At 44.6% G+C, this 24,334-nt stretch overlaps 1 protein-coding gene across 4 annotated transcripts; it reads right to left on the bottom strand.

Annotated features, from left to right (window-relative positions):
• Nucleotides 1-307: 307 nt before the first annotated feature.
• On the bottom strand, nucleotides 308-22,442 carry LOC133366613 (all-trans-retinol 13,14-reductase-like). Of its 4 annotated transcripts, none has more exons than XM_061589894.1 (11): nucleotides 22,044-22,441; nucleotides 17,909-18,091; nucleotides 14,896-15,125; nucleotides 12,006-12,201; nucleotides 9,093-9,290; nucleotides 7,802-7,924; nucleotides 7,273-7,411; nucleotides 5,757-5,866; nucleotides 4,005-4,171; nucleotides 1,758-1,917; nucleotides 308-1,366 (listed from the first exon to the last, which is right to left on the bottom strand). In XM_061589894.1, the coding sequence occupies exons 1-11, from the start codon at nucleotides 22,210-22,212 to the stop codon at nucleotides 1,221-1,223; spliced, it is 1,821 nt and encodes a 606-aa protein (XP_061445878.1). In that variant the 5' UTR covers nucleotides 22,213-22,441; the 3' UTR covers nucleotides 308-1,220. The 4 variants fall into 4 exon arrangements, with proteins under 4 accessions (XP_061445878.1, XP_061445879.1, XP_061445880.1 ...); XM_061589895.1 differs by having other exon boundaries at nucleotides 308-532; XM_061589896.1 differs by lacking the exon at nucleotides 4,005-4,171 and having other exon boundaries at nucleotides 1,758-1,913; nucleotides 22,044-22,442.
• Between the last annotated feature and the right edge of the window lie 1,892 nt (nucleotides 22,443-24,334).

The raw sequence follows: 24,334 nt of genomic DNA, 5'->3' as shown, positions 1-24,334 counted from the left end.
TTGAATGTGAAAAATCCATGCTGGCTCTGGAATTCAGCCACTCTTGTGGCTGTATAATAATAGTTTCATTGTCAAAATGCAACACAAAAGGATATGGAGTCAACAGATGCATTTATTTATACAGCAATCCTAACCATGTCTACTCAGAAGTAAATCCTATTGAAATCAGCGAGGATTCTTCCCAGGTAAGTAGGATTAGGAGTGCAGCCTTATTTAATGATTTAATTAAGAGATACACATCCTCCTCTTTAGGTTGTAACTTCCAGAGTAGCTAACATAACACTGGAATCATAGCAGCACACAAAAGAACGGCATAAAACTTTATTAAATAGCATAAAATTGTAGCATCGGGGTGGGGTGGGGTGGGGAAACAAGACACATCAGCCAGATTAAAACAGTGTGTTTACTCAGCATCTCACAAAAGGAAAATAAGAAGGGCTTCAGCTGACATCCAAAAGTCACAAGTTCACTCCCAAGGTAAGGCCGGCCCAACTATGAGGCAGACTGAGGCAATGACCTCAGGCAGTAGATTCTGAGGAGGAAGGAGAATTGGTGAGCTGTTGAAGAACAGAGCTGTGTGTAGGGTTGCCAGGTTCAGAGCTGATCCTGTATCTTTAGAAGAATAGAAAGTCAGCCAAGTGCAGGTGTTCTTGCAATACTGTAATGAGAAAAACCACAAGGTGGAATTCTCCCTACACCCTGCACATCTTTTAAAGATACAGAAGACCTCTTGGTTGCCAGGAACAGTCTCAGGCCCTGAACCTGGCAACCCTAGCTGTGTGTACCATGCAGCCTGGTCTGCAACATCTAAGTGAGTCCACTGCCCTCAGGTGTAGAGGAGGATACTGTATTGTCATCTGTGTTGAAGCAAGAGCCAACTGACAGTCCTGTCAGCGTCTGTACACAGAGAGAGAGGGGGGAAGGGAGGGTGTGGGTGTGTGGGCATCATCTTGTCCTTCATACCAGGCAGCAAAATGTTGGGCCGGTCCTGTTCCAAGGAAGCCTACCTGAGAAGCAGTCCAAAGATGGGGTACAACAGTGGAAAATGTTATGGATTGCCTCTAATAACAGGACTGAGAGAAAGGCATTGGAGGAAGATTGTACTGGTAAGGCAGGATCATTCAGGAAAAGGCTATTATTTATCCTCACCTCACCTGGATTCCAAGTCAGGCTTTAAAAAGGCATGAACCAACCCCTTCCTTTCTGAGAGGCTGACAGCACTAGACCTCTTTCTTGAGATATTGTCTCTTCAGCTTCTTCTTCAGCAGCACCAGATCTATGTAAACAATGCGCCTGAGCACAGCTGAGGCGCAAATCAAGCCCCCATGCAAAGCCCCTGCTAGGCCACAGCTGAAGACATCTTGACCTAAAATTGTGAGGATGAAAAGGCACATCTCAGAGAAAGCTCCATGCTGTGAGCCCACAGACACTTGCTTCAGTTTGATCAAGGCTTGCTGAAGTCCTTAAGGCTCCTGAACCCCTGTACTGTTCACACTGAAGCAGGCACATGAGACAGGAATCAGAATAAAGCCTCCTTTTTCCCTGCTGTATCCGCTACAGGGGTGGGGAACCTTTGATCCTCTAGAAGTTGCTGAACTCCCATCAGCCTCAGCAAACATGGCCAATGACCATGGCAGGGATGACTGGAGGTTCCCCACACCTGATCTACTAAACATAGTACCAAACAAAGGTTCCCCATACCTGACCTACTAAAAGCATACAGGAGAGGGGAAGGGAGTGAAAAAGAAGCCACTGACCTGTTAAATAGAGATTTTGGATGGGGGTCTGTGCCCTCATGGTGGCCACTACCTGTGGGTCAAAGTGGCCTACATCATGCTCCACACCACACATTTCACCCAGAGGGGCAGCTAAGTAGTGCTGGTTGCTGAGTGGGGAAGCCGTTTCTACAAATTCTATCTAGGAAGCAACAGCAAAATGTAAATAAAAGAAATGAAAGGAAAAAGATTTACTTTTCCAAATAAGAACAAGTTTCTGAACCCAACCAATTTCTATAGATAACACTGCGGGGGCACAAACCCTTTGGCATTTCTCTCAAGACCCCCCTTCATTGTCCTAAACCTGCTTCCTTATGAATTTTTTAAATGACAAATATTCTCTGGCTGTAAAAATATTTGCTGGCTGCTTAGTTCCCAGCATCAGCATTTTAACAGCCAGAGATTTTGCAATACCAGCCATCATTTGTCATTATCTGACAGGTAATGTGTAATTTGACACCCTGCATTTGACAGTCACTTCTACAAAGCAGCCAGAATGGAACAATGTTTGACAGCTGGCATGCAGCGGTGGTCAGTATGTGACAGAACCGGATGGGCAGTAATGAGTGTTTGACGGTATCAAAAAGCAGACATGCAGAAGCTTAAGTTTAAGTTCAGTTCTCCACATATCCATATTAGTTTGTGATTTAAAAAAAGAAAAGAAACTTCATTAGCATCTTTGTGCATCTTCCTACCATACACATTTTTATATGCAATTTTGCCTAATATACCCGCCCTTCCTCCCAGCAGGACCCCAGGGTGGCAAACAAAAGCACTAAAAACACTTTAAAACATCATAAAAACACTTTAAAACATCATAAAAACAGACTTTAAAATACATTAAAACAAAACATCTTTAAAAACATTTTTTTAAAAAAGCTCTGTTGCATTTAGTGCAAATTTCCACTAATATAATGCATTTATGTATGCTATTTTCACAAATGTATACATGTATAGCTACACTTTACTCTATGCATTTTTGTCCACATCAGTTGGCTTGAGAAGTGCATTGCAAAATTCAGATCAGTGCAAATTTCAAAGGATGGCTGAGTTTTGGTACTTTTGGCAAGTGCAAATTAGGTAAGTTTGCCTTTAAATGTGAATGGTTTAGAATTTCTCCTCCATCCCTATACACAAGGAACAAGGTGCTCAGACCAAGGTACAAGTGCTAAGACTTTATTAGGGCCTGATGAACAGTGAATGGCAGGTTGATAATGCAGCCTTGATGGTGCCCTCAAAGCATAGACCTCAGTCTACCAGCCTTGCCATGGAAACAGAAGGACTGGTGGAAGAGGAGGTACAACACTAGAAACTCCCCTGGTTTGAGACCTCAGACTTGCCCCAGCTATGAATAATGCAGGAATGGAGGCCTGAGATTTTGTTTTTAGAGAAAAAGGGGTGCACCAGTGAGAGGAATGAGCCTTCCCTGCATCTGCTGCTTCCCTCCCTGGGCCCTCCACCCCTACCAAGTGCTTTTCTCCTGAAGATGAGTGCACTTTAAGATACACCGCTTGCTTGAGAAGAAAAGCACCTTCAGGGACAGGCAGTGAGGAGGCAAGTTGCTGGCAAAGGAAGGGTACAGCCCAGGGATGGGGAACCTGCAGAAGCTGCAGGAGCGAGACTGCTCTGAGAAAATATGGCGGGAGAGGCATTTTCTACCTTGTGGTTTTGAATGCAAATGACTGAAGACTAGGAATGGGCAAATCTGTCACTTTCAGTTTCTCATTTTTCCCATCTTAATTCCAATTCTTCACATTTTCACACCACCTTACAATTATTGTGTTTTTTAAAAAAAACCCTCCTGAAAATTCATCAGCATTTTAGTGCAAGTTTTGTATGCAGTTTTGCCTAATATACACATTTCTGTAAAACAATTTCCCTAATATAGTGCATTTTTCTATGTCATTTTCACGAACAGGCACCTATACGCAAACTTTAACCTAGTATATCTAGAATATGCATTTTTGTAAATATTATTTGACTGGAGAACTGCATTGCAACATTCAAAGAAGTGCGAATTTCAAAGGGTGGCTGGATTTCAGTTTGGGCATTGTTTCATAAAGAGTGAATTAGGTATGTTCACCTTTAAATGCAAACTGAATCACATTTCTCCTCCATCCCTATAAGACCCACATGGAACACTAAACTGGTAATGAAACCTGCATGGATTCTTTGATCACATGCATTCCTCCTTAGAGGGGTCAGAAAGCTCTAGGCTCTAGGCATTACCTTGTCACAGAGTTGAGGAAACTTCACCAAAGCTATATCTAGGAGTTTCTGGGCAATTTCCATCTTAAAGCCCTCATAGTCAGGGCCTCTGTTCCTCACACGGCCTCCTGACCACTCCTCAAACCACTCATAGCGAGCCATGGTGAGCAAGGTCATGCAAGAATGACCTACGATGCCATTGAGGATGGAAAGGAAGATTGATTACAGTGTGTATATAGATACCTATGGACAAAATCTCTGTTGATTTGTCTCCCCCTAGCAACACTCTTTTCCTCTCTGCTCCTGACTGCATTTCTTAGTTTCCCTTCATCCCATCTCACTCCATCAAACCTCCACAATATCACATAGACGACAGTTCTAATGTAATTTATTTTGCTTTAGAGCAGGGGTGGAGAACCTCTGGCTGTCTAGCTGTTGTTGGACTCCAACTCCCATCAGCCCCAGCCAGCATGGCCAGTTGCTGAGGATGATGGGAGCTGCAGTCCAACTACATCTGGAGGGCCACAGGTTCCTCACCCTTGCTTCAGGTCAGGGTTGGGGAATCTCCATCCCATGGGCCTAGTTAGGCCCACCAGACCTCCCCATTTGGCCCACAAGGCTTTTTCAGCCAAGCCACAGCCACTTGCTATCATATCTGATGCCAGGTGTGAGGCAGGTAAAGGTGTGACTCAGCCAAAAGTGGGTTTACAGGCACTTTCATTTCTCATGAAGCATTATGGGGCGTCACAAGAACCGACAATCAGCTGATTGTTTGGTCTTTTGAAGTCTCATTGTTACAGAAGCCCTTGCCCACCTGTAAAAAATTGGTCCACAAGGGTAGGGGATATAAAGTTGTGGCCCACTGATCAGATCCAGTTCTTCATCCCTGTTCTAATGGGTAGGAACCAAACTAAGATATTCAAATTAGAAGCATGGCAATTTCAGCAAAACATTAGGAAGAACCTCCTAACAGGGCAAGCTGCTTGATAGTGGCAGAGACTCTCTCAGGAGGTGGTGGACCTTTGAAAGAGCTTTTTAAGCTAGTCCAGCACTCTGTTTCTCACAATGGCCAATCAGATGCATCTGGGAAGCTCATGAGGAGGGCACAGAGCATAGAAGTATCTATAGCTTCCTTATGCAGAATCAAAGTATTGTGTGCACTGTCTGGCAGCAGCCCACCAGTAGGTAGTGGTCTTTCCCCACCTTACCTGGAGATGCTAGGGACTGAATTTAGGACCTTTTGCATGCAAAGGATGTGCTGTTCCCCTGAACAACAACTCTCCCCCTGAAGGTACTTGCTGTCTCCTGCTGTCCTCCCCTAGAAATTACTATTCATCTGATTCTGGTTAATCTATTTTACTTTCATGTCTAATATCATTTCAGACCTGTTTCCTCAATTTGCCTAATCACTTATATAAGACTAGTAAGCAAGTGACCATCACCACATCTTGCACAGAAAAGTCCATATTCATTGCATGAAGAATTTTGTCTGCTGCAGTGGCGACGGCTGGCTTGATATCACTGAGGCAGCTCCAGCACCTTGGACAGCTGCTTGAAAGCTCCAGATTCCACTGACATGGGGCCACCAGCTACCACTGGTCTGCCATTGATCAATTGCACAGGGTGATCAATTGATTGATTGCACAGGGCGGCAGGGGGGAGGGAGAGAAAAATCCTGTCTCTTTCCTCCTTTCTCCACATACATTTTTAATCCTGTATCCTGTCCCACGTTCGACACTTTTTTTTTCCAACAGAAAAAGAAAGATATAGTACCAGGGTGCCTCTCTTGATATGTGGGATCCTTGGCAGACGGGAAGGTGATGAACATCATAGGGAGATTGGTGCTCACTTCTTCTCTCAGCAGGGTGGCATATTTTGTGTTCCTGCAAATGAAAAAAGAGGGACATGGGAGGTTCTTCTACAGAAGGCAGCAGTAATAGGGGCATAAGAGTCTTAGCCAGGGCGATAAACCCACCAAGGCAGAGCTGCACCTGCATTTCTTCCCTAAAAAACAACAGCAGTGGAGTGACTTTGGCGGTTCATGCTCATAAGAAGTGAAAAGACAAAATCTGCTACATTTCTTCTGCCTGCAATAAAGCATGGGGGGAAATATCCAGCTCAGATGGGAAACCATATTTTTAAATACTTTTTTAAGAAATATGTTATTAATTTCAAAATTATACAATACATACATAAGACATCAACATTTTCAATTATTCAAATATTCAGTCCACCCCTCCCCCCCTTATGGAAATGACAGTACACTGAAAAACTAATCCAGTTTTGATCTCACCCTAACCTTTCCTCTTTCTATCAAAATTTAGTTCAGGTAAACAAAACTAAGCTACAACTGCTACCTATTAACCCTATTCAGATGGAAAGTGAGGCTTCATGAAAAAGCTGTGTGAAGGATGGCGGCTCCAATGTCAGTGGAGCAGTGAATCTGCTCCAGGTTCGGACTAAACCCTGGAGTGGATTCACTGCCCCACTGACAGAGTCACCAGCCTCCACTGTGCAAAAGCCAATTATTTATTACATTTCTACTCCACCTTTCTTTTCATGATTGAAACCCAAGGTGGCTTACATATGGTTCCCAGGCGGTCTCCCATCCAGGCACTGACCACACCTGACCCCGCTTTGCTTCAGCCTTCAGACCATAGCCTGGGACATTATGACAGGGTCCCACTGGAAACTTTACATAATGCCCACCAAAAAAAGAGAGTGCTCAGAAAATCAAACAAATTGAAGGGTTGGTTGGATCAGAAAAGTATCAACAGTAAAGACCCCTGCCCTTGCTGAAACTGTTGGGGGCTCCCTTACAACCCCCCTAATACAAAGGTGGCTCAACATGAGTGCATGCAGATGGCCACCACGGGGAGAGATTACATTTTTCATTTCTCCGATTGCCCTTGACTTCATTCCACCCGTCCTGCAAATCTCTTCCCTACAAGTCCATAGAGACAGCTCCTAAAGAGCACTTGTAGGTTTGATGGAGGGTAAGGCCAAACAGAGGGATAAAAAGGTCTCCTTCCAGTTTCTGGTCTGCTCTTTTCACTGCAAATGAATCACTGCAAATGATTCCTTCACGTAAACACCTCAAAGCATATGTATTTCATTGTGTGATTTCCCCCCCCCCTTGTTTAGGAAGGGTCAAGCTTTGGTTCAAGAGCAGAAGACAAGTGCTGTCCTCTCGCTATATTTCACCCAAAGGTGTACCTCTTGAACCTTAGCATATTGAAGGGGGGAAAAAAAGGTTCTAGAGCTAAGTTTTTTCAGAGGTCCTACTTACATGGCGTCCAGGTCATTGTGTAGATAAATCCAGTAGTTGTTTGATTTGATGCCAAGCTCTTCTTTAGTCCTTCGCAGTCCGACAAAGACTAGGAAGGAACCCATGCTGTGCTGGACCATGTCAAGGAGGGACTGGATCTCTGAGTGGATCATAGAATCACATGGCTGAAAGGGAAAGGGACTAGAAACGCAGCAAATCACAGATTCAGCATGCCAATCCACTGACACACACATCAAAGGGGGAGAATTACAGATTTCAGGCAGTCACTTATAGGAAGTACTTTCTCTAGTACTCCTTTCTCATGAAAGAGAACACTGTGCCACTTTTTAGCTGGTATAATTTGTTCCTTAGGAGGCCACAAGGAGGAATCAGGAGGAGATCCTAATTTGTAAAGTTCTAAGAGTGCTCCTGGCCTGCTTAGCTTTGGGGATAGAATTACACTGGGTGCCTCCCAGCAATATCTCTGGCCCATGTGACCAACCTAGGGGGTAATGATCTCACTGAGAAGAGATAGCAATATCCGATTTACCTGGTTTGCTTCTGATCCCTGGAGGCAACAGCTTCCCCATAGTGTTGAATATGCCAGCATCTGAGATCACCACGGGAGCATACACTTCCACTTCTTCCTTACTTCCTTTCTGCACAGACACCCCTGAAAGAGAAGACCACACAGAAAGGTCAAGACTAGGGCACTGATCATGGAACATATCTATGCAAGCTCTCATGAGATCAGAACCCAGGGCCCTGCTGAGCACGGGCCGGAGATGTCAACTTGTCAGCCACTATTGAAGATCTGGGAAGCAACATGCCTGTTCCCCAACTGGATGCCAATATAGCCTTCCTTTTGACTGGGAGCCCTGTTTATAGTCTGGCAGCCTCAGTCCTGAATATTATGTTAGAAAGCTATGCCTGACTTTTCTTCTCCTGTGTTTTCCATGTGCTCTGCTACAGATTGCCAATTCTTTGGATCCTACTTATAGCTCCAACCTACAGTTACTTGACAACAATAAGCAGCCCTCCATAGATCTGGCCTAATGGCTGGCTTCTGGCTCATCTAGCTATGCTCCCTCTAGCATTGGCAATGTCAAGTGTGGGAATGGGGGGAGCCAGCACACTCCAGACAAGTAGCTCACCCTGCCCCCCATTTTTGGACCGCATGAAGGGAAATAACTTTTTATATACAAATTATAATTTGAAAAATCATATGTACCTCCCTATTCATTGTGTTATTCATTGGAGGGTGTCTTGTGGGTACAACTGTTCCCTGTAGGGCTGGTAATATTCTGCTTTCTGGGCAGGGGGTTACCAACCTTTGGAGGCCTGGGGGCACATTTGGAAATCTAAGGACCAGTTGTGGGCACCACAAAACACCCATTTCACCGGGGGGGGGTGACTGGTGATGCTCAGAACTTACACACACACACAGCACCTAGGGTTGTACCAATGCTAATCAGAGTAGACCCATTAAAATTATTGAACCTAAGATAGTCATGTTAAATAATGTCAGTGGGTCTCCTCTGAGTAGGACTAGCCATGGATACAACCCCTACACAGCTGAAAACAAATTAAACAGACAAAAAGCAGCCCCCCCAATGTGGTACCCCTTCAACCAAACAACAACAAAACCAAAACATTCTAATTTTTAAATAAATAAATGGGAGGGCCAGGAGGCCTTGGCAGGTGCCAAGATACTTCAGGGAGTATCTGAAGGTGTGGTGGTGCACAAGGGCACCACATCGTAGATCCTAGCTCTAGGGAAACTGATCTCTGTGAGATGAGGGAGGGAATGAAGTTATTTCCAAATCCTCCTTGGGACTCACCGATGGCCACGCCACTCTCCGAGAGCAAGATCTGCCTCACACAGGCCCTCATTAACACGGTACCTCCAGATTGCTCAATGACGGGGATGATGTGGAAAGCAATCTCGCTAGTACCCCCTCTTGGGTACCAGGCCCCACACTTATAGTGATGGATCAGCAGAGCATTCAGGAGGAAACTAGAGTCCTTTGGAGCAACTCCTGAGAATGTGTGGCGGGGGGGGGATTAGAGATTGAGAAGGTGGTAAGAGAGATGTAAAGACAAAAAGGCCATTGCTGATTATCTAACTAGCAACAGTAGAGGGAGTTCAAGCTGGCACCTGCTCCCATTGTGTGGAGAGCTTGCATGCCATGGCCAGCCAACCACTGTAGCACATGGTGAAGGCATCCTATGTTGCAGACAGATGCTGAAGAACTCCCAATTAGAGATGGAGGAGAAAGTGGATTTTGTGTATTTTGTTTGTAATTTGCACTTCCCAAAGCAGTACTTGAACTGAAACACAGCCCTTCTTAGAAATTCAAAATTCTCTGAATTTTGCTGTGGAGTTCTCCAGCTAGTCAACGTGCACAAAAAATTATTTTATGTATTATTAAATTTCTATCCTGTCCTTTCTCCCAAAAAGAGCCAAGGGCGGCAATGCATTAAATGAACAATTTATTTAATTATTAATTAATTACATATGAATTACAATGCATCATATTAGGGGGAAGGGAACACAAAGTGCATATATTTGTGAAACTAACTTACAAAAATGCATCATATTAGGGGAAAATCCAACTGCTTGCAAAAATGATGTGTACATTAATCAAAAGTGCACTCATGTTGGAGCAATTTGTACTAAAATGCTGACAAATTGCTATAGGGATGTGCAGAACTGAATTTATGACAGGAAAGATGGGAAACAGAGAGAAAGCAGACAGATTTGTCTATCCCTACTTGAAATTAAATTGAATTTGTTTTGTGGGATTTTTACCACATATTGTGAGTTTAGTACCAATATAGAAAGAAAGAAAGAAAGAAAGAAAGAAAGAAAGAAAGAAAGAAAGAAAGAAAGAAAGAAAGAAAGAAAGAAAGAAAGAAAGAAAGAAAGAAAGAAAGAAAGAAAGAAAGAAAGAAAGATCCATTTTAGACCTAACCCTCCATAGCCTTGACTAGGGATGGAAGGATCTGTCAATTTCATTTCTCTCAGTTCCTCATTTTTCCAATCTTAAATTCAGTTCTCTTCATTTCTGTGAATTTTTGCCATTTTTTATAAAAAAAATCCTCATGAAAATTCTTAATTATTTTAGTGCAAATTTCTCCTAGTAAGCACATTTTTCTATGCAGTTTTGACTAATGTACACATTTTCGCAAGCAATGTCTCCTAACACTTTTGTTATTTTCGCTAATATATTCATTTTTGTGCACCTTTCCCCCTAAATGTATGCATTTTTGTAAACATTGTTTGGCTGGAGAACTGCATCGCACAATTCAGATAAGTGTGAATTTCGAAGGTGGTTGTGTTTCGGTTCTCAGTATTGTTTCAGAAAGTGCAAATTTGATAGATTTGGCTTTAAATGCAAACTGAATCAAATTTCTCCCCCATACTTAGACTTGACCAATCAGAAGGGGTATTGTTGTCTGCCGTGACCCACAAGCCTCAGACTCTATTGCTGTCATAATGCCTCCCCCTACCAAGAATACATCACCTAATATATGCTGGATGGCCAAGATGACCTACTTCATGCTGTGAAGCCAGAAGGGTTTGTAGAGATCTTGGATTCAGGAACACTCTCATGAGCCTCAGAATCCTTAGATTCACCAATTTCTTCATAGAAGCATCAAAGCCCTCCATGAAGCCCACAGCCAGTTATGTCCCAAAACAGGCCCTCTTGCCGGTCCCATCCATCTCCAATAAGTAACATAAAATGAAGATGTGTGCAGAGTAGTGGGGTGGGGGGAGGCAAGATTGGCTTCAGTTGCCCCCAGTTTTGTTTGGAGCACTATGGAGAGATTTGGCTTTGGCTCAGGCAAGCCCCGAATCTGTCCAAAGTGGCCCTCTTTTAAGTTACTGTTTTGGGATTTATCCAGATTTTTTGCACACCCCCTCCTGCAGGGGCAGCGAGCCCAAGAGACAGAAAGAGCAACAACAGTGGCTGTATACCCACCATACCTTTAAAACACGTTGAAAGCACATGATGTCTCCACAAAGAAACCTGGGAACTGTAGTTTACCACTCAAAGAGCTACAGTTCACAGCACCCTCATCAGACGACAGTTACCAGGATTCTTTTGGGGAAACCATGTGCTTTAAATGTGCTGTAAATATATGGTATGTACCCAGCCAGAGTCTCAGGTCTAAACTAGATGCGACATGAATGACATAATAAACAATCATATTGTGGCTTTTTTTAAAAAAAAGCAAGGTGTATGTGTGGGGGGGATTGTTTTCATAAAAGCAGCACATTGTTATTGTTATTCTTTCTTACATGTTTACTCTGCCTTTCTTTCATCATGGAACCCAAAGCAGCACACATGTGGTTCTTATGTGGTCTCCCATTCAGGCACTAATCAGACCTGCTTAGCTTCAGCAAGGTGATGGCCTCATGTCCGTTCAGACCATTGCCTGGGACATTGCAATTTATATTAGGGGAAAAAATCCCATTCGTGCCAGCTTTTTTTTTTTTTTGGCCCCCAATGTAAATTGACATGGGAGAGGGGAGGTATTTCCTTTTTCCATAATGTTTTAAAAGCCATGATTATTGTGTTGTTTCCATCAGGTGTTATTTAGCTCAGTTCCATAAATTAATGAGCCAAATTTTCCAGGGAAGTATATGATGCAAACCCAGGCAAAGCAGAATAGTGAGGCTATTAAAAACTAGGCAACTCAAAGAAAAATCAATCACCAAGGAAGCCCACCCTAATCCTTCCCCTCACCATAGAAGAAGTAGCTGAAGAGGGCTCGCAGGTCCTTGTTGGTGGTCAGTGGCTCTATGACTTTGCTGTGGCTGGAAGATGCCATTCTGAACACAGGTGAGAGCCAGTGAAGGAGGCCCCATTGGATCAAGAACATGGACAGCCACATGGGGATCATCTTCAGGATGCTCACCCAAGGCGCATGCTTTGCAGCAATCTTTGGGCATGAGAATGAGAAAACCTGTCATTAATTATAGGGAAAAAAAGGTTGCCGATGCAACTGAGCCAAGATGGATTTTGAGCCTGCTGCTTGCTCAGGCTGCTGCCTGCGATTCTTTTACAGTGAGATGGGACTGTACAATCATCAAATGAACTGTGCTGTTTTGGTCTGATTCAGGAGGAGGATGGTTTGAGAAACAGGGACATCTTTTTATTGGAAATAAATTTTAAAATGCATCCTGTAAAGATGTCACTCACCGGAAATCTGGTCTCTTTTGACTCTGGCCCTGTGATCATACAGAGTACGATGGGCTGCAGGAGTCCCTGTTCCCTTAAACAAGAATTGAACAATATTGTGTGTGCAATAGGAAGTGTGCGGATCAGTGTACTCCGTTGAAAACAACGGAATGGTGTCTCGGGAGACGTCCATGCATATGTTGAAGCCATTGGACCAAGAAGGATTGGGGGGGAGGTTGGCTGAATAATCCCAGCAAAACTGGGAAATACAAGACTGGAGACAGTCATTAAAAAGTTGATGTGGGAAAGGCACCATTGCTCTTCACTTACATGTGCATTTCTTTTATCCAGTTGTCTGTCATCTAGGACATAGGAAGCTGCCTCATACGGTGTCATCCCATTGGTCTGCCTAGCCCAGTATTGCCTACATCAGGCTTCCCCAACCTGGTGCCCTCCAGATGTTGTTGGACTACAATCCCCATCATCCCTGACCATTGGCCATGCTGGCTGGGGCTTCTACCCTGGAACTTGGCACCATATGTGAGGTTTCTCTGTGGTTTCCCATTTAGGCACTCACTAGGCCCAGACTTACTTAGCTTCAGTTACCATATGCGCTCAGACCAAGGCCTGGTACCTTCAATCAGAAAGGGGAAAGGGAGCAATTAGAGAAGATGAAAATAAGCAGATTCAGTTACTATGGCTAGTGCATGAGACAACATTGGCAGAGGAAAAGCCAAATGGCCGTTAATCTTAGGCAATTCTACAGAGGGGGTATAACTGCCTCACCACTGCTTCTGCTGCAGCCAGGATGAATGGCCACTGATGATGGAGGCAGTTCTGGGATAGGAGGAGTCAATGATAGTATCAGCCAGGCTAATGGAGGTTGTGTGTGGGGAGCCATTGGAACTAGGAAGCTGCCTAATATTGAGAAAGATGTGGCAGGTCTGGGAAATCCCCTTCTGAAACCCTGGAGCCTTGCTGCCAGTTAGTGCAGCCCAGCTTTTTCCCAATGTAGAGCCCTCCAAAAGTTCCAGGGTAGAAGAAATAAATGTGCCAAATAATTAAATACATACAGGAATACCCCGCTATACAGACCTTCATTTTACGGACACTCGCGAGTATGGACATATTTACAGTAGCACCATTCCCCTGTTTACATACGCACGCTTTGCAAGAACGGACACTTAACGGCATGACGCCACCGCCCGATCAGTTTCCAACTACAAAAAAGTTCAAAAATGGTGGGGGGGGGAAGGGGAAGGGGAAGGAGCAATGGCAGTTAAAGAACATCCTCTGCGTACTCCAAACAGTCACAGTAGCGAGCTGCGGTCTTGCCGCAGAAAACTTTAAAAGGGGGCTGCAGGGGAGGTTTCACCACTGCGGGAGTACAAGCCAGCGCCTGGGAAAACTGAGCTGGCGGCAATGAGGCGAAAATGCGATAAAGAGCAAAAGGGAGTCACAGCCGCAGGCTCACTTGCTAAAAATACCAACGTCACCGCTGCCTGGAAGCTGGCAGCAAGGTGGTGAAAGGGCTGTAACGGGAAGGTCACCGCTGCGGCTCATCTCACGAGAGACGTCTGAGCCCAAATGGGGGAACGGCAGCCACCGGAGCCCCCAACACAGGGGCTCAGGAGGTGGGAAGGGTAAAAAAAAAAAACACCAACAAGCACCCCAGACAAAGTAGAACAGTGAGAGAGGGAAGGGAACAACGGAAAAGGAAATAATCGGTTCCACACACTCAGAAAGAGGAAGGGAATGAAGAAAAATTCAGTCCCACACACTTAATCACTCAGAAAAAACTTAGCTATAAAACTACATGCATCGCTAAGTGAAAAAAAGTAGTGCTTCACTTTAAGTACATTTTCGGTTTACGTACTCACTCTGGACCCATTGTGTACGTTAATGCGGGGTATTCCTGTAGTGCTAAATGACAAGTTCTGAACTGTCTTGAGTGCACTGGCAGAAAAGCAGTATTATAAACAATAAATAAAATGGATAATCAGGGTCCTCAGAAGGTCCTCAAATCTAGCAGTATTCGCTCATCATATTTTGAAGTAAGTGAAGAAATCATCTAAAGAGCCCCTCAAGTCCATAGTCTCAAATTGCCTAACTGCACTATTGGCATAGCAGAGCTCTTCAACCTTGGGTCCCCAGATGTTGTTAAACTCTACCTTCCATCATCCACAGTCAGTGTAGCCAATGGTCAGAGGTGATGGGGGCTGTGGTCCAATATCATCTGGGGATGCAAGGTTGAAGAACAGTGGCATAAAAGTAACCAGTTTCCAAACAATATAGAATCCATCGAAAGATACACCCAGGTGTCATCTAATCTGACTCCCTCTTCCAAGAAAGCAGTTGGTCTGCAGTGGTCTTCCTCTTCTGGGCCCCAGTGCATTCAGGTGTCTCACTCAAGCATAGCCATACAGCACGCACTCCCTCCCTCTCTCTCACACACCTTGGATAGCCTCATGAACTCTTTGATAGCCTCTTTCTCTTCTGTGAACTGCCTTTCCAACTCCTCCACAAACGCTCTCTTGCCAGAGACGATTTGGTAGTCCTTGTTTCCAATGCTTATCATGTCGTAGGGATCCTTCAAACGAACCCAGTCAAGTTGCCCATTGGTGAGCTGGTCCATGATCACCCGCATCATGCCATTCTCATGCATTTGCCCTACATAGTGGATGCCTAAAAAGGGTGAGGAAAAAACCTGGAGTAAAAGAAAGTGGGGACGTTTTCAAGAGAGGGAGAAGCAAAGTAGATGGTGAGCCTTTCTTTTTGCCTATGGTTAGACCTTTTTGCTCATTCATGAAGTCCTCTAATGCAACAAAGAGTTAAGAGAAAACACTGACACCTTGTTGGATTGGAAGCATCAAAGCATGCAAAGTGCAAGTACAGAGCAGCCCACAAGTTTCCCCACTTTACATTTGGGTTGCTTTTAGGGATGGGGCAGAAATTAGATTCAGTCTGCATTTAAAGGTGAACCTACCAAATTCACATTTGGTTTTTTTCCTATGAGTTAATTTCCCTGCTTTTTAATCTAGGAGGTAAGAAATGGGATCCTGTGCAAGTTTGCTGAGAATGGATGGATCATTTGCATGCTTATTGAGTTCAATGGGATTTACTCCGGTGCAATCATGCTTAGGATAGGTGAAACTGACCACAGAGGATGGGGAGAGGAGGAGGAGGGAGGGGAGGAAATGCAGAGGGGAGGACTGGGAGGGGAGCAGGCAGGATGGGGAGGGGAGGAGAAGGACAGGTTTGATCATTTGCATGTTTCTTAAATTCAGTGCGATTTACTCTGGTGCAATCATGCTTAGGATAGGTGAAACTGACCACACAGGATGGGGAGAGGAGGAGGAGGGAGGGGAGGAAATGCAGAGGGGAGGAAATGCAGAGGGGAGGACTGGGAGGGGATCAGGCAGGATGGGGAGGGGAGGAGAAGGACAGGTTTGATCATTTGCATGTTTCTTAAATTCAGTGCGATTTACTCCCGTGCAATCATGCTTAGGATAGGTAAAACTGACCAGGGGGGGAGGGAGGGCTGGAGTGGGCAGGGGAGGAGGAAGGGAGAGGAGAGGGGAAAAGCAGGTCTGATCATTTGCATGCTTATTTTCAATGGGATTTACTCCTATGCAATCTTGGTTAGGATAGGAAAAACTGACCATGGGTGGGGGAGGAGTGGGAGTGGGAAGGAGCATATTGGAGGGGGGCAAAGGAAGAGGGAGGGGAGGGCAGGTTCGATCATTTGCATACCTATAGAGTTCAATGGTATTTACTTCCATGCAATCATGTTTAAGATAGGTAAAACTGACCATGGGGAGGAGGAACGGGAGGGGGAGGGGAGGAGGGGGAAGGGGAAGGGGAAAGAGGGGATTGGAAGGGGATGGGGAGTGAGGGGCAAAGGAAGGGGGAGGGAAGGGGCAAGAGGAGGGGATAGGAGGGAGGAGAAGGGAGGGTGGGTTTGATCATTTGCATATTTTTTTAGTTCAATGGGATTTATTTCTATGCAATCATGTTTGAAAATGGAAATGGACTGCCTTCAAGTCATTCCCCACCTATGGCGACCCTTTGAATAGGGTTTTCATGGTAAACGGTATTCAGAGGTGATTTCACCATTGCCTTCCTCTGAGGCTGAGAGGCAGTGACTTGCTCAAGGTCACCCAGTCAGCTTCATGGTTGTGTGGGGATTTGAACCCTGGTCTCCCAGGTTGTAGTCCAACACTGACCCAGGGGAAGGGCAGGGAGTGGGAGGGGAGGAGATTGGGTGGGTGGGCACTGGGCAGAAGGGAAGCCCCTTTCCTTTCCAAAAGGAAAACATTGTAAACAGAATCATTCTTTTTCAGGCTTTCCCCCACCTTTTTATTCTACAGCAGACACATGCAGCCTCCTACCAAATTTAAACCAAAGCTGTCCCTGACCACATCCACACCAGGCCTTTATTTCACTTTGGACAGTCATGGCTTCTCTCAAAGAATCCTGGGAAGTGTAGTTAGTGAAGGGTGCTGAGAGTTGCTAGGAGATGCCCTGTTTCCCTCACAGACTTTCAATCAGAGTGGCTGACTGACTGTTAAACCATTCTCTCAGGGGAATAGGAGTCTCTTAGCACACTTCACAAACTACACTTCCCAGGATTCTTTGAGGGAAGCCATGACTGTCTCTCATGAATCAAAGTCTGGTGTGGGTGTGGCCCCCTAATTAACTAAGCTCAGCAGCTGTGAGGCTGTTAGAACTCTGACAGTTCTTACTGAGCATGGTCCACGTTACCATTGGGTTCCAGCCAAAATTTATTAAATTAATTAAAAATCAACCAGGCATTTTTTCAACTTTTCAACTGCAGAAGATGAAGGTCAGAGTATGGGGCAAGGTCAGTATTAGTATTACAGGTACTCTGTGAATATGGATGATTTTTAATGAATTTCAACAGATTAAGAGAACTCTCAGAGAAAAAAGTCCAAAAGGGCTCTGAGGGTTTCCCCCCTCTTTTTACACTTTGAACTGTCTACTCTCTGTGATTGTTTTGTGTATCGCCATGAAAATTGACAGGGCTGTTAAGCAAGCGTTTCTGAGTTCAGGACTATATGTTTTGTAAGGTTTTGTTTTGAAATGAGCTTATGGGAAGCCTCAGAATGGCATGGGGGGTATTTTCAATTTAACATTGTGGAATGTGAAGAATCCCCGCTGGCTATAGTATACAGCCACTCTCATGGCTGTATAATAAACATAGAAATATTTATTATGGATTGAATCCAGTGTTAGTCCTCCTCAGAGTAAATCCACTGAAATTAATAAGCATAACTAATTTAGGTTCATTTATTTCAGTGGGTCTTCTCTGAGTACGACTTAGCTTGATACATCTATATATATAATATAAAATCAGATAATCTCTCATATAACTATATGGATATCTATAATTAAAGCTGAGCACTCCTCAAACCTTGAAGCAGATCACATTAGTTTGACTCCCTTACCAACGTCAAATTCAAATCCTTTCTTTTGAAAGGTGTGACAGCATCCGCCAGCCTTGCTGTGCTGCTCCAACACCAAAACCCGTTTCCCTGCCTTTGCCAAGACTGCTGCCACAGACAGGCCCCCAATGCCACTGCCAATAACTATAGCATCTAAGTTGGGGGGCACGTTATCCTGGGAGAAACCTGCAAAGGAGAACAGAAAGAGAATCAAAGACTGGTCGAGTTCGGGGAGGAAACCAGGCTTTTAGCCATATCAAGCTTACCTTCCTTTTAAAAAAAAAATACAGTGTTTAATGGTGTACTATACAACCTTCTCTAAAAATATTGTAGCATCATAGAGTTGGAGGCAGTGGTGGCTGGTGGCTCCATGTCAGCTGGGCAGTGGAATCCATGCTGGGTTTTAGTCCAAACTTTCCGTGAGATGTCCAAAGTGGTGAAATCTACTCCCACAATAGGTTCAGCACCTTGGACAGGTCCTTGAAAGTTTGGATTAAAACCCAGAGCAGATTTCACTGCCCCATTGACATGGAGCCACTAGAAGCCACTGTTTGGAGGGAGCTTCCTGCAGAAATCCAGAGCTAAAGCATCCCTAACAAATGGCTGTCCAGCTTCTGTTGCAGACCTCCAGCAAAGGAGAGCCCACCCCAATATTCTTTGGGCAACTAGTTCTATTGTCACATGACTCTTATAGTCAAGAAGTTTCTCCTGTTGTTCAACCAACAGCTAACCTCCTGTATCTTAAGGCCATCAGATCTAGTCTTGCTCTTTGGGGCAACAGAGAACAAGCCTTTGCCTTCTTCTGTGTGAGAGCCTTTCCTGTATTTGAAGAAAGCTATCATGGTCCCACCTCAATCTTCCCCAAGAATAAACATAACCAGTTTCCTTAAACCTTCCCACAGTGAGGCACAATTCTAAGTAGTCAGACACAGGACTGCACTATTAAAGAATGAACTCAAACAACTTTTTAATGTGGTAGATAATCTCATCAGTAACTCTCAGAGGACAGAGTGGTTATAATGGAGATTGGATGAACACCCACCAGGATTTTTACGTTTTCCACAGTTTATACAACATCATTATAACTTGGAAGGGTTGGTTGACCAGCAGGGGTGGGCTAGACACCTCAGTGTGATCCTGTGAAATGCTGAAATAATAAAATAAAGCTGTTTGTCAAATCCCTAACACATACACACATACACACACACACCTGAGGCAAACACAGTCACAAGCTGTACCTCTGAACTTTACCTACTGTGTGAGATTGTTTCTATGGCAACCAAGGCACACCCTCATATCTATGGACAGAGAGCAAAGGGCATCCTCATTGTCATACATTTCAAAGGCCATCCTGGGCAACACCCCTTCTTTCAGAACATGTCAGTTCCAGGAGTCATAGTAGTTCTCTCACTAGTACTGAATTCTTGTTTCATGGCAATTGTATGCTAGGTATTGTATATAGCAGAGATCAATTATCAACCACCATCTTTTTGATTTAATGTCTTGTGTGAAGGGCTTTTCATTGTCACTCAAGCTCCAAAATGCCAGGGAATTGCAGCTGTTAAGGGTCACAGACACACCATTTTATATATTTATTTCTTACCTTTGCATCCCACCTTTTCTCCAAGATTGAGGTGATGTACAATGGTTTCCCCTCCCCATTTTATTATCACAACAACCCTGTAAGGTAGGCTGAGTAATAGTGACTGGCCCAAGTTCAGTCTGTGAGCTTCATGGCTGAGTGGGGAATATGGATATGGTATGTGCAATATAGATATGGTATAGTATGTTGTCCTATGCTGTGGTTAGTTCCAGCTCTTCACCACTGCCTTGGAACTGGCTGGCTGCCAGTAACAGTGGGGTGGACTTAAATCCTAGATCTGTCATCAGTCTTTGGGTAAGCCACTGACGACAAAAAAGAGGACAAAAGAGGACTCAGATGTGCACATGCTTAACTCACATGTATATATGCAAATTTTGAACTATTACTGTAAATTAAATTATGAAAATTTAAATAGAATTAAAATGCATCTCATCAGAGAGGAATAGACTCTGATGAGATGAACTGTCTGCTGCCCAGGTGCTAACCACTGATGAGCAATTCCAAGGACCTTGAGGTCTTGCTTCTTAGGGTTCTTTGTCTTTCAACCAGACTTGGACCACGCAGCCCTTCAACAAGAGGATGCCTTCAAGGACAAAACTATCCTTTGACAGCAGTCCAAACAGAGGGCTGTAAAATAAGGCAATGGCAACCCTAATATCTTAGGCTCCAAATATCTGAAAAATCACCTCCTTCCCTACAGACCCTCCCAGGTGTTAAGATCAGCAGAGTGGTCCCTCTTGGTAGTTCAATCATCCTCAAAGGTTCAGGGTGGTGGTGGCCCAGGAGAAATTTTCTGTGGCAGCCTGTAAGTTGTGGAATTCCCTCCCCATAGGGATGCATCTGGAATCTTCATTATAAAGTTTCTGTCATAATGCTGAAGATTCTTGTGATTGTACTTTGTTTCAAACTGTTTCAATGCCATATTTTTACATTGCTGTCATTCACCCTGGGACCTTATGAGGAAGGGTGGGTAAGAAATTAAAATGAAATAAAATCGTCATCATCAGTGTGTGTGGCACTTTATTATTTATTTATTAAATTTATACCCCACCTTATGGCCAAAAGGCCCTCAAGGAGGCTTACGAAAAACACAAACATAACAATACATCAATAGAACATAATACATCAATAAAATAATACAATTCTCAAAATTAAATAACAAATAACATTATTAAAAGCAAATTATTGAGCGTTACTTTAAATGCTTGTATATACATGTCCACAAGCCAAGAACAAGAATAACGCTGGCAACTGTTATCTTTGTTATCAGTCAAATTACTCGTCATTTTCACAGTCAGCTGGGTTCTTCCTTTTCAGACATTCAAATTCTTCGGTCCCCCAGGAATAAATGAGATAGGTTATGATGGAGGGAGGGGCCACCCGGAAAACCTGGGAATTAAACTGCCTCCAAACATTGAGAAACTCGATATCGATGGAGAACCACTTGGCGTTCTCCAGGTTGCAGAAGATATCATCCGGCGGGAGGGTGATATTCTTATCCAGGCTGCTGCTAACGACAACGACGAAGCCACAGCCGCTGCCGCTGTTCTGACCACCACCTCGGCCACCCCGCTCCACCAATTTTAGGTTTGGAAAGTGCAAAGTTCTACACCAACGCACACACGCGAGCCCAGCAAGGAGAGTATACTGTTATGAGCATGGGGGTTGGGATGGATGATTCCTGTGGGTCACCTTTCCGGCCTCTGATCTGGAATCCTGTGCCTTGGAATGAGGAACTCTCTGCTGGTCAAATGAGTCTTTTGTTAACCAAATAGATTGGCCAGGTAAGATAATGGGCCAGTCAGTGAATGGGCCAGCTCAGTGAATGGGCCAGGGAGATCCTTTTGTCATTTAAACTCTTCTAGAGAGCCTTCTTCCCCCCCCTCCTGAAGCCCAGGAGAGTTTTGTGTTTTAGTGTGTCTAGAGAATCGCTGGGGCTGCAGGCAGGCAGAGAGGCTGGCTCTCTGCATCATGGCTATAGGATGCCTCTGCACCCAGATGGAAAAGCTGGATATGGGACTGCTGATGCCTTGAACCCCCTCCATCCTTGAGCTCAGGTTGGAATGTGTGTAAATAAATAAACCATATTTCATAAAGACACTGCAGTCTCCACTGACCTTCTTCCGAAAGGAAACCAAACCCTGGATGGGCACAGGGACCCCCAAAATCTCACCGCTTGGAGATTGGGGGAGGCATGCAACAATACTTTACAGAGTATGAGAGCTCCCTGAGCAAGGAGCTTACAATTTAAAATTCCACACAGGAAATAACAGAAGCAGCAGAAGCAGGGGTAATCTGGGGATAAAATCCGTCATAATTTCCCATTACAATGTGCTTTGTATTCTGCATCTTGAGATTTCTTTCTGTCTTCTGGTTGAACAGGAGCCAGAAGAGCACCCAGCTGTGCTGGCCATAAGAATCAAACTTAATACTTACATTCCAGCCAGGTGACAGTGTGTGACCAGCCTGTAGCACTCCTAAGGGCAAAGCCCCATCAAGCTTCGACCCAACGCAGATCCACCCAGGCTCACTTACCTTTCTTGAGGACTTTTTTGCGAGCTTCCTGGTCCGTGACTAGAGGTTTTGGGGAGCGCACAGCCATCGGGCTAAAGATATTCCCCCTCACATGGACAAGATAGAAGTACAAAAAGCCAGATATGAGGGTGGCAAGTGGCGGCAGCAGCAGCCCCAGCAACAGCCACATGGCTACGAGTGTGTGTGTGTTCTTTCTCCAGGGATGAGCAGACCCTGGTTTGTACCTTCTGTGACTACTTCCGTTGCCCCCCTCCCTTTCACAAAGCACTCCTCCTGCTACCTGGTGGTGTAGTAATAAATTTTGAAGTGCAGGAGCTCATCATAACCCCCCCCCCAACACGGACTCCAAAAATGCAGGCAGCTGTGCTGATCCAATATACCACCCACACAGCGAGTGTAGCAGTGGGAGAGGGAGAGAGAGAGAGAGAGTAAACTACACCAAAATGAGTGGGAGTTCTATACACAAAGAACACACTGGAAGGCCAGAGCAAACTCAGTGAACTATAATCTCCATGTGACCAGCTAGGCATCAAGCCTTGTGTAATTCTTCCTCCTCCCCAAACTGATCTCTTGGGATTAATTCCCAGGGGTTAATCTTGGGCTAATCTTGGTGACAGCAGCAGCAACTCAGGGGAGGGTGAACAGAGAGGAGCACAGCTTCGTTACTTCCTTCCTTTCTTCGGAGGAGCACCAGGGAAACTGAGAGACCCTCCTTGCTCTGGCAAGCGAACAAGGCGATGACGAGGCCTTCAAGTTTTATTGCTGTTTGTGACATATTTAGAACAGAGGATAGCTGAGAGTGAAGCCAGACTACTAAACTATGTCTGTCAGCATAATACCCAAATTATTAGGATCAGCTAGAAAAGACAATAATGCTGGGGAAAACAGAAGGGAGTAGAAAAAGAGGAAGAGCAAACGAGAGATGGATTGATTCCATAAAGGAAGCCACAGAGCTGAACTGACAAGGTCTGAACAGGGTGGTTTATAACAGATGCTGTTGGGGGTTGCTGATTCATAGGGTCACCATAAATTGTAATCGACTTGAAGGCATATAACAACAACCAAGTACTGCTACACTCACTGTGTGGGTGGTATATTGGATCAGTACAGCTGCCTGAAGTTTTGGAATCCGTGTTGGGGAGGGGGGTTATGATGAGCTCCTGCACTTCAAAATTTATTACTACACCACCAGGTAGCAGGAGGAGTGCTTTGTGAAAGGGACGGGGGCAACGGAAGTAGTCACAGAAGGTACAAATCAGGGTCTGCTCATCCCTGGAGAAAGAAGTCCTGCTTTTTTTGCTCAACTTTCAGGATCAAGGAACCTTTATCAGCCAGAGGACTGCATTAACTTCTGGGCAATCCTCCAGGGGCCACATACCAGAGTTGGGCAGGGCCACAACCAGAAGCAAAAATAGGTGGAGCAATAATGTAAATTTTACCTTTCTAGTTATAGTAGGCTAGTTTCCACACACACACTCACACACCACTCTCTGTCTTCCAGCCAGGAAAGCAAGCGGCATTGTCATGACACATACCAGCCAAGCAAAAACACTTGAGGAGGGTGTCAGGCAGGGCAATGAGGTGTCTGGCCTGAGGAGAGAGGATGTGGCATGGGGCAAGGCCCAAGGGCCAGACATAGAGGTCTGGAGGTCCACATTAGGCCCCCAAGCCTAAGATTCCCCAACTCTGCTGTAGATTCAAGACACAATACTGAAGATGGTCCGATGCTTCTTATTTCGAGGATTGTCTCTTGCAGTGCTTTTCAAGTGAGTGGGATGGAGCGAACAGGGTAGGGAGAGGCTGGAAGGATACATAGGTGAAAGGTGAAAGAACGGACATCTTATTTTCAAAGTTGATTTGGCTCAGACAGAAGCTAGGCTGCTTTCCCATTTTAGGGGAAGCAACTCAGCATATTGCCAAACAAGAGCGGATGACTCACTCAATGCTAGATACAATTATTTTTAATTGTATTTTTTTTAAAGGCACAGCTATGTTTGCTGCCCCAGCCTCCTGTGTGAGAAAGGGCAGGTTTGGTTGTTGTGGTTGGTGGTGGTGGTTGGTGGTGGTGGTTGGTGGTGGTGGTGGTGGTGGTGGTGGTGGTGGTGGTTGTAGTTGTAGTTGTAGTTGTAGTTGTAGTAGTTGTAGTAGTAGTTGTAGTAGTAGTTGTAGTAGTAGTTGTAGTTGTAGTAGTTGTAGTAGTTGTAGTAGTTGTAGTTGTAGTAGTTGTAGTTGTAGTTGTAGTTGTAGTAGTTGTAGTTGTAGTAGTTGTAGTTGTAGTTGTAGTTGTAGTT

This window comes from Rhineura floridana, chromosome 11 (genome assembly GCF_030035675.1).
Source record: "Rhineura floridana isolate rRhiFlo1 chromosome 11, rRhiFlo1.hap2, whole genome shotgun sequence".
NCBI lineage: Eukaryota > Metazoa > Chordata > Lepidosauria > Squamata > Rhineuridae > Rhineura > Rhineura floridana.
Note: the sequence above shows the minus strand (reverse complement) of the source record. Positions and strands in the feature narration are given on the sequence as shown.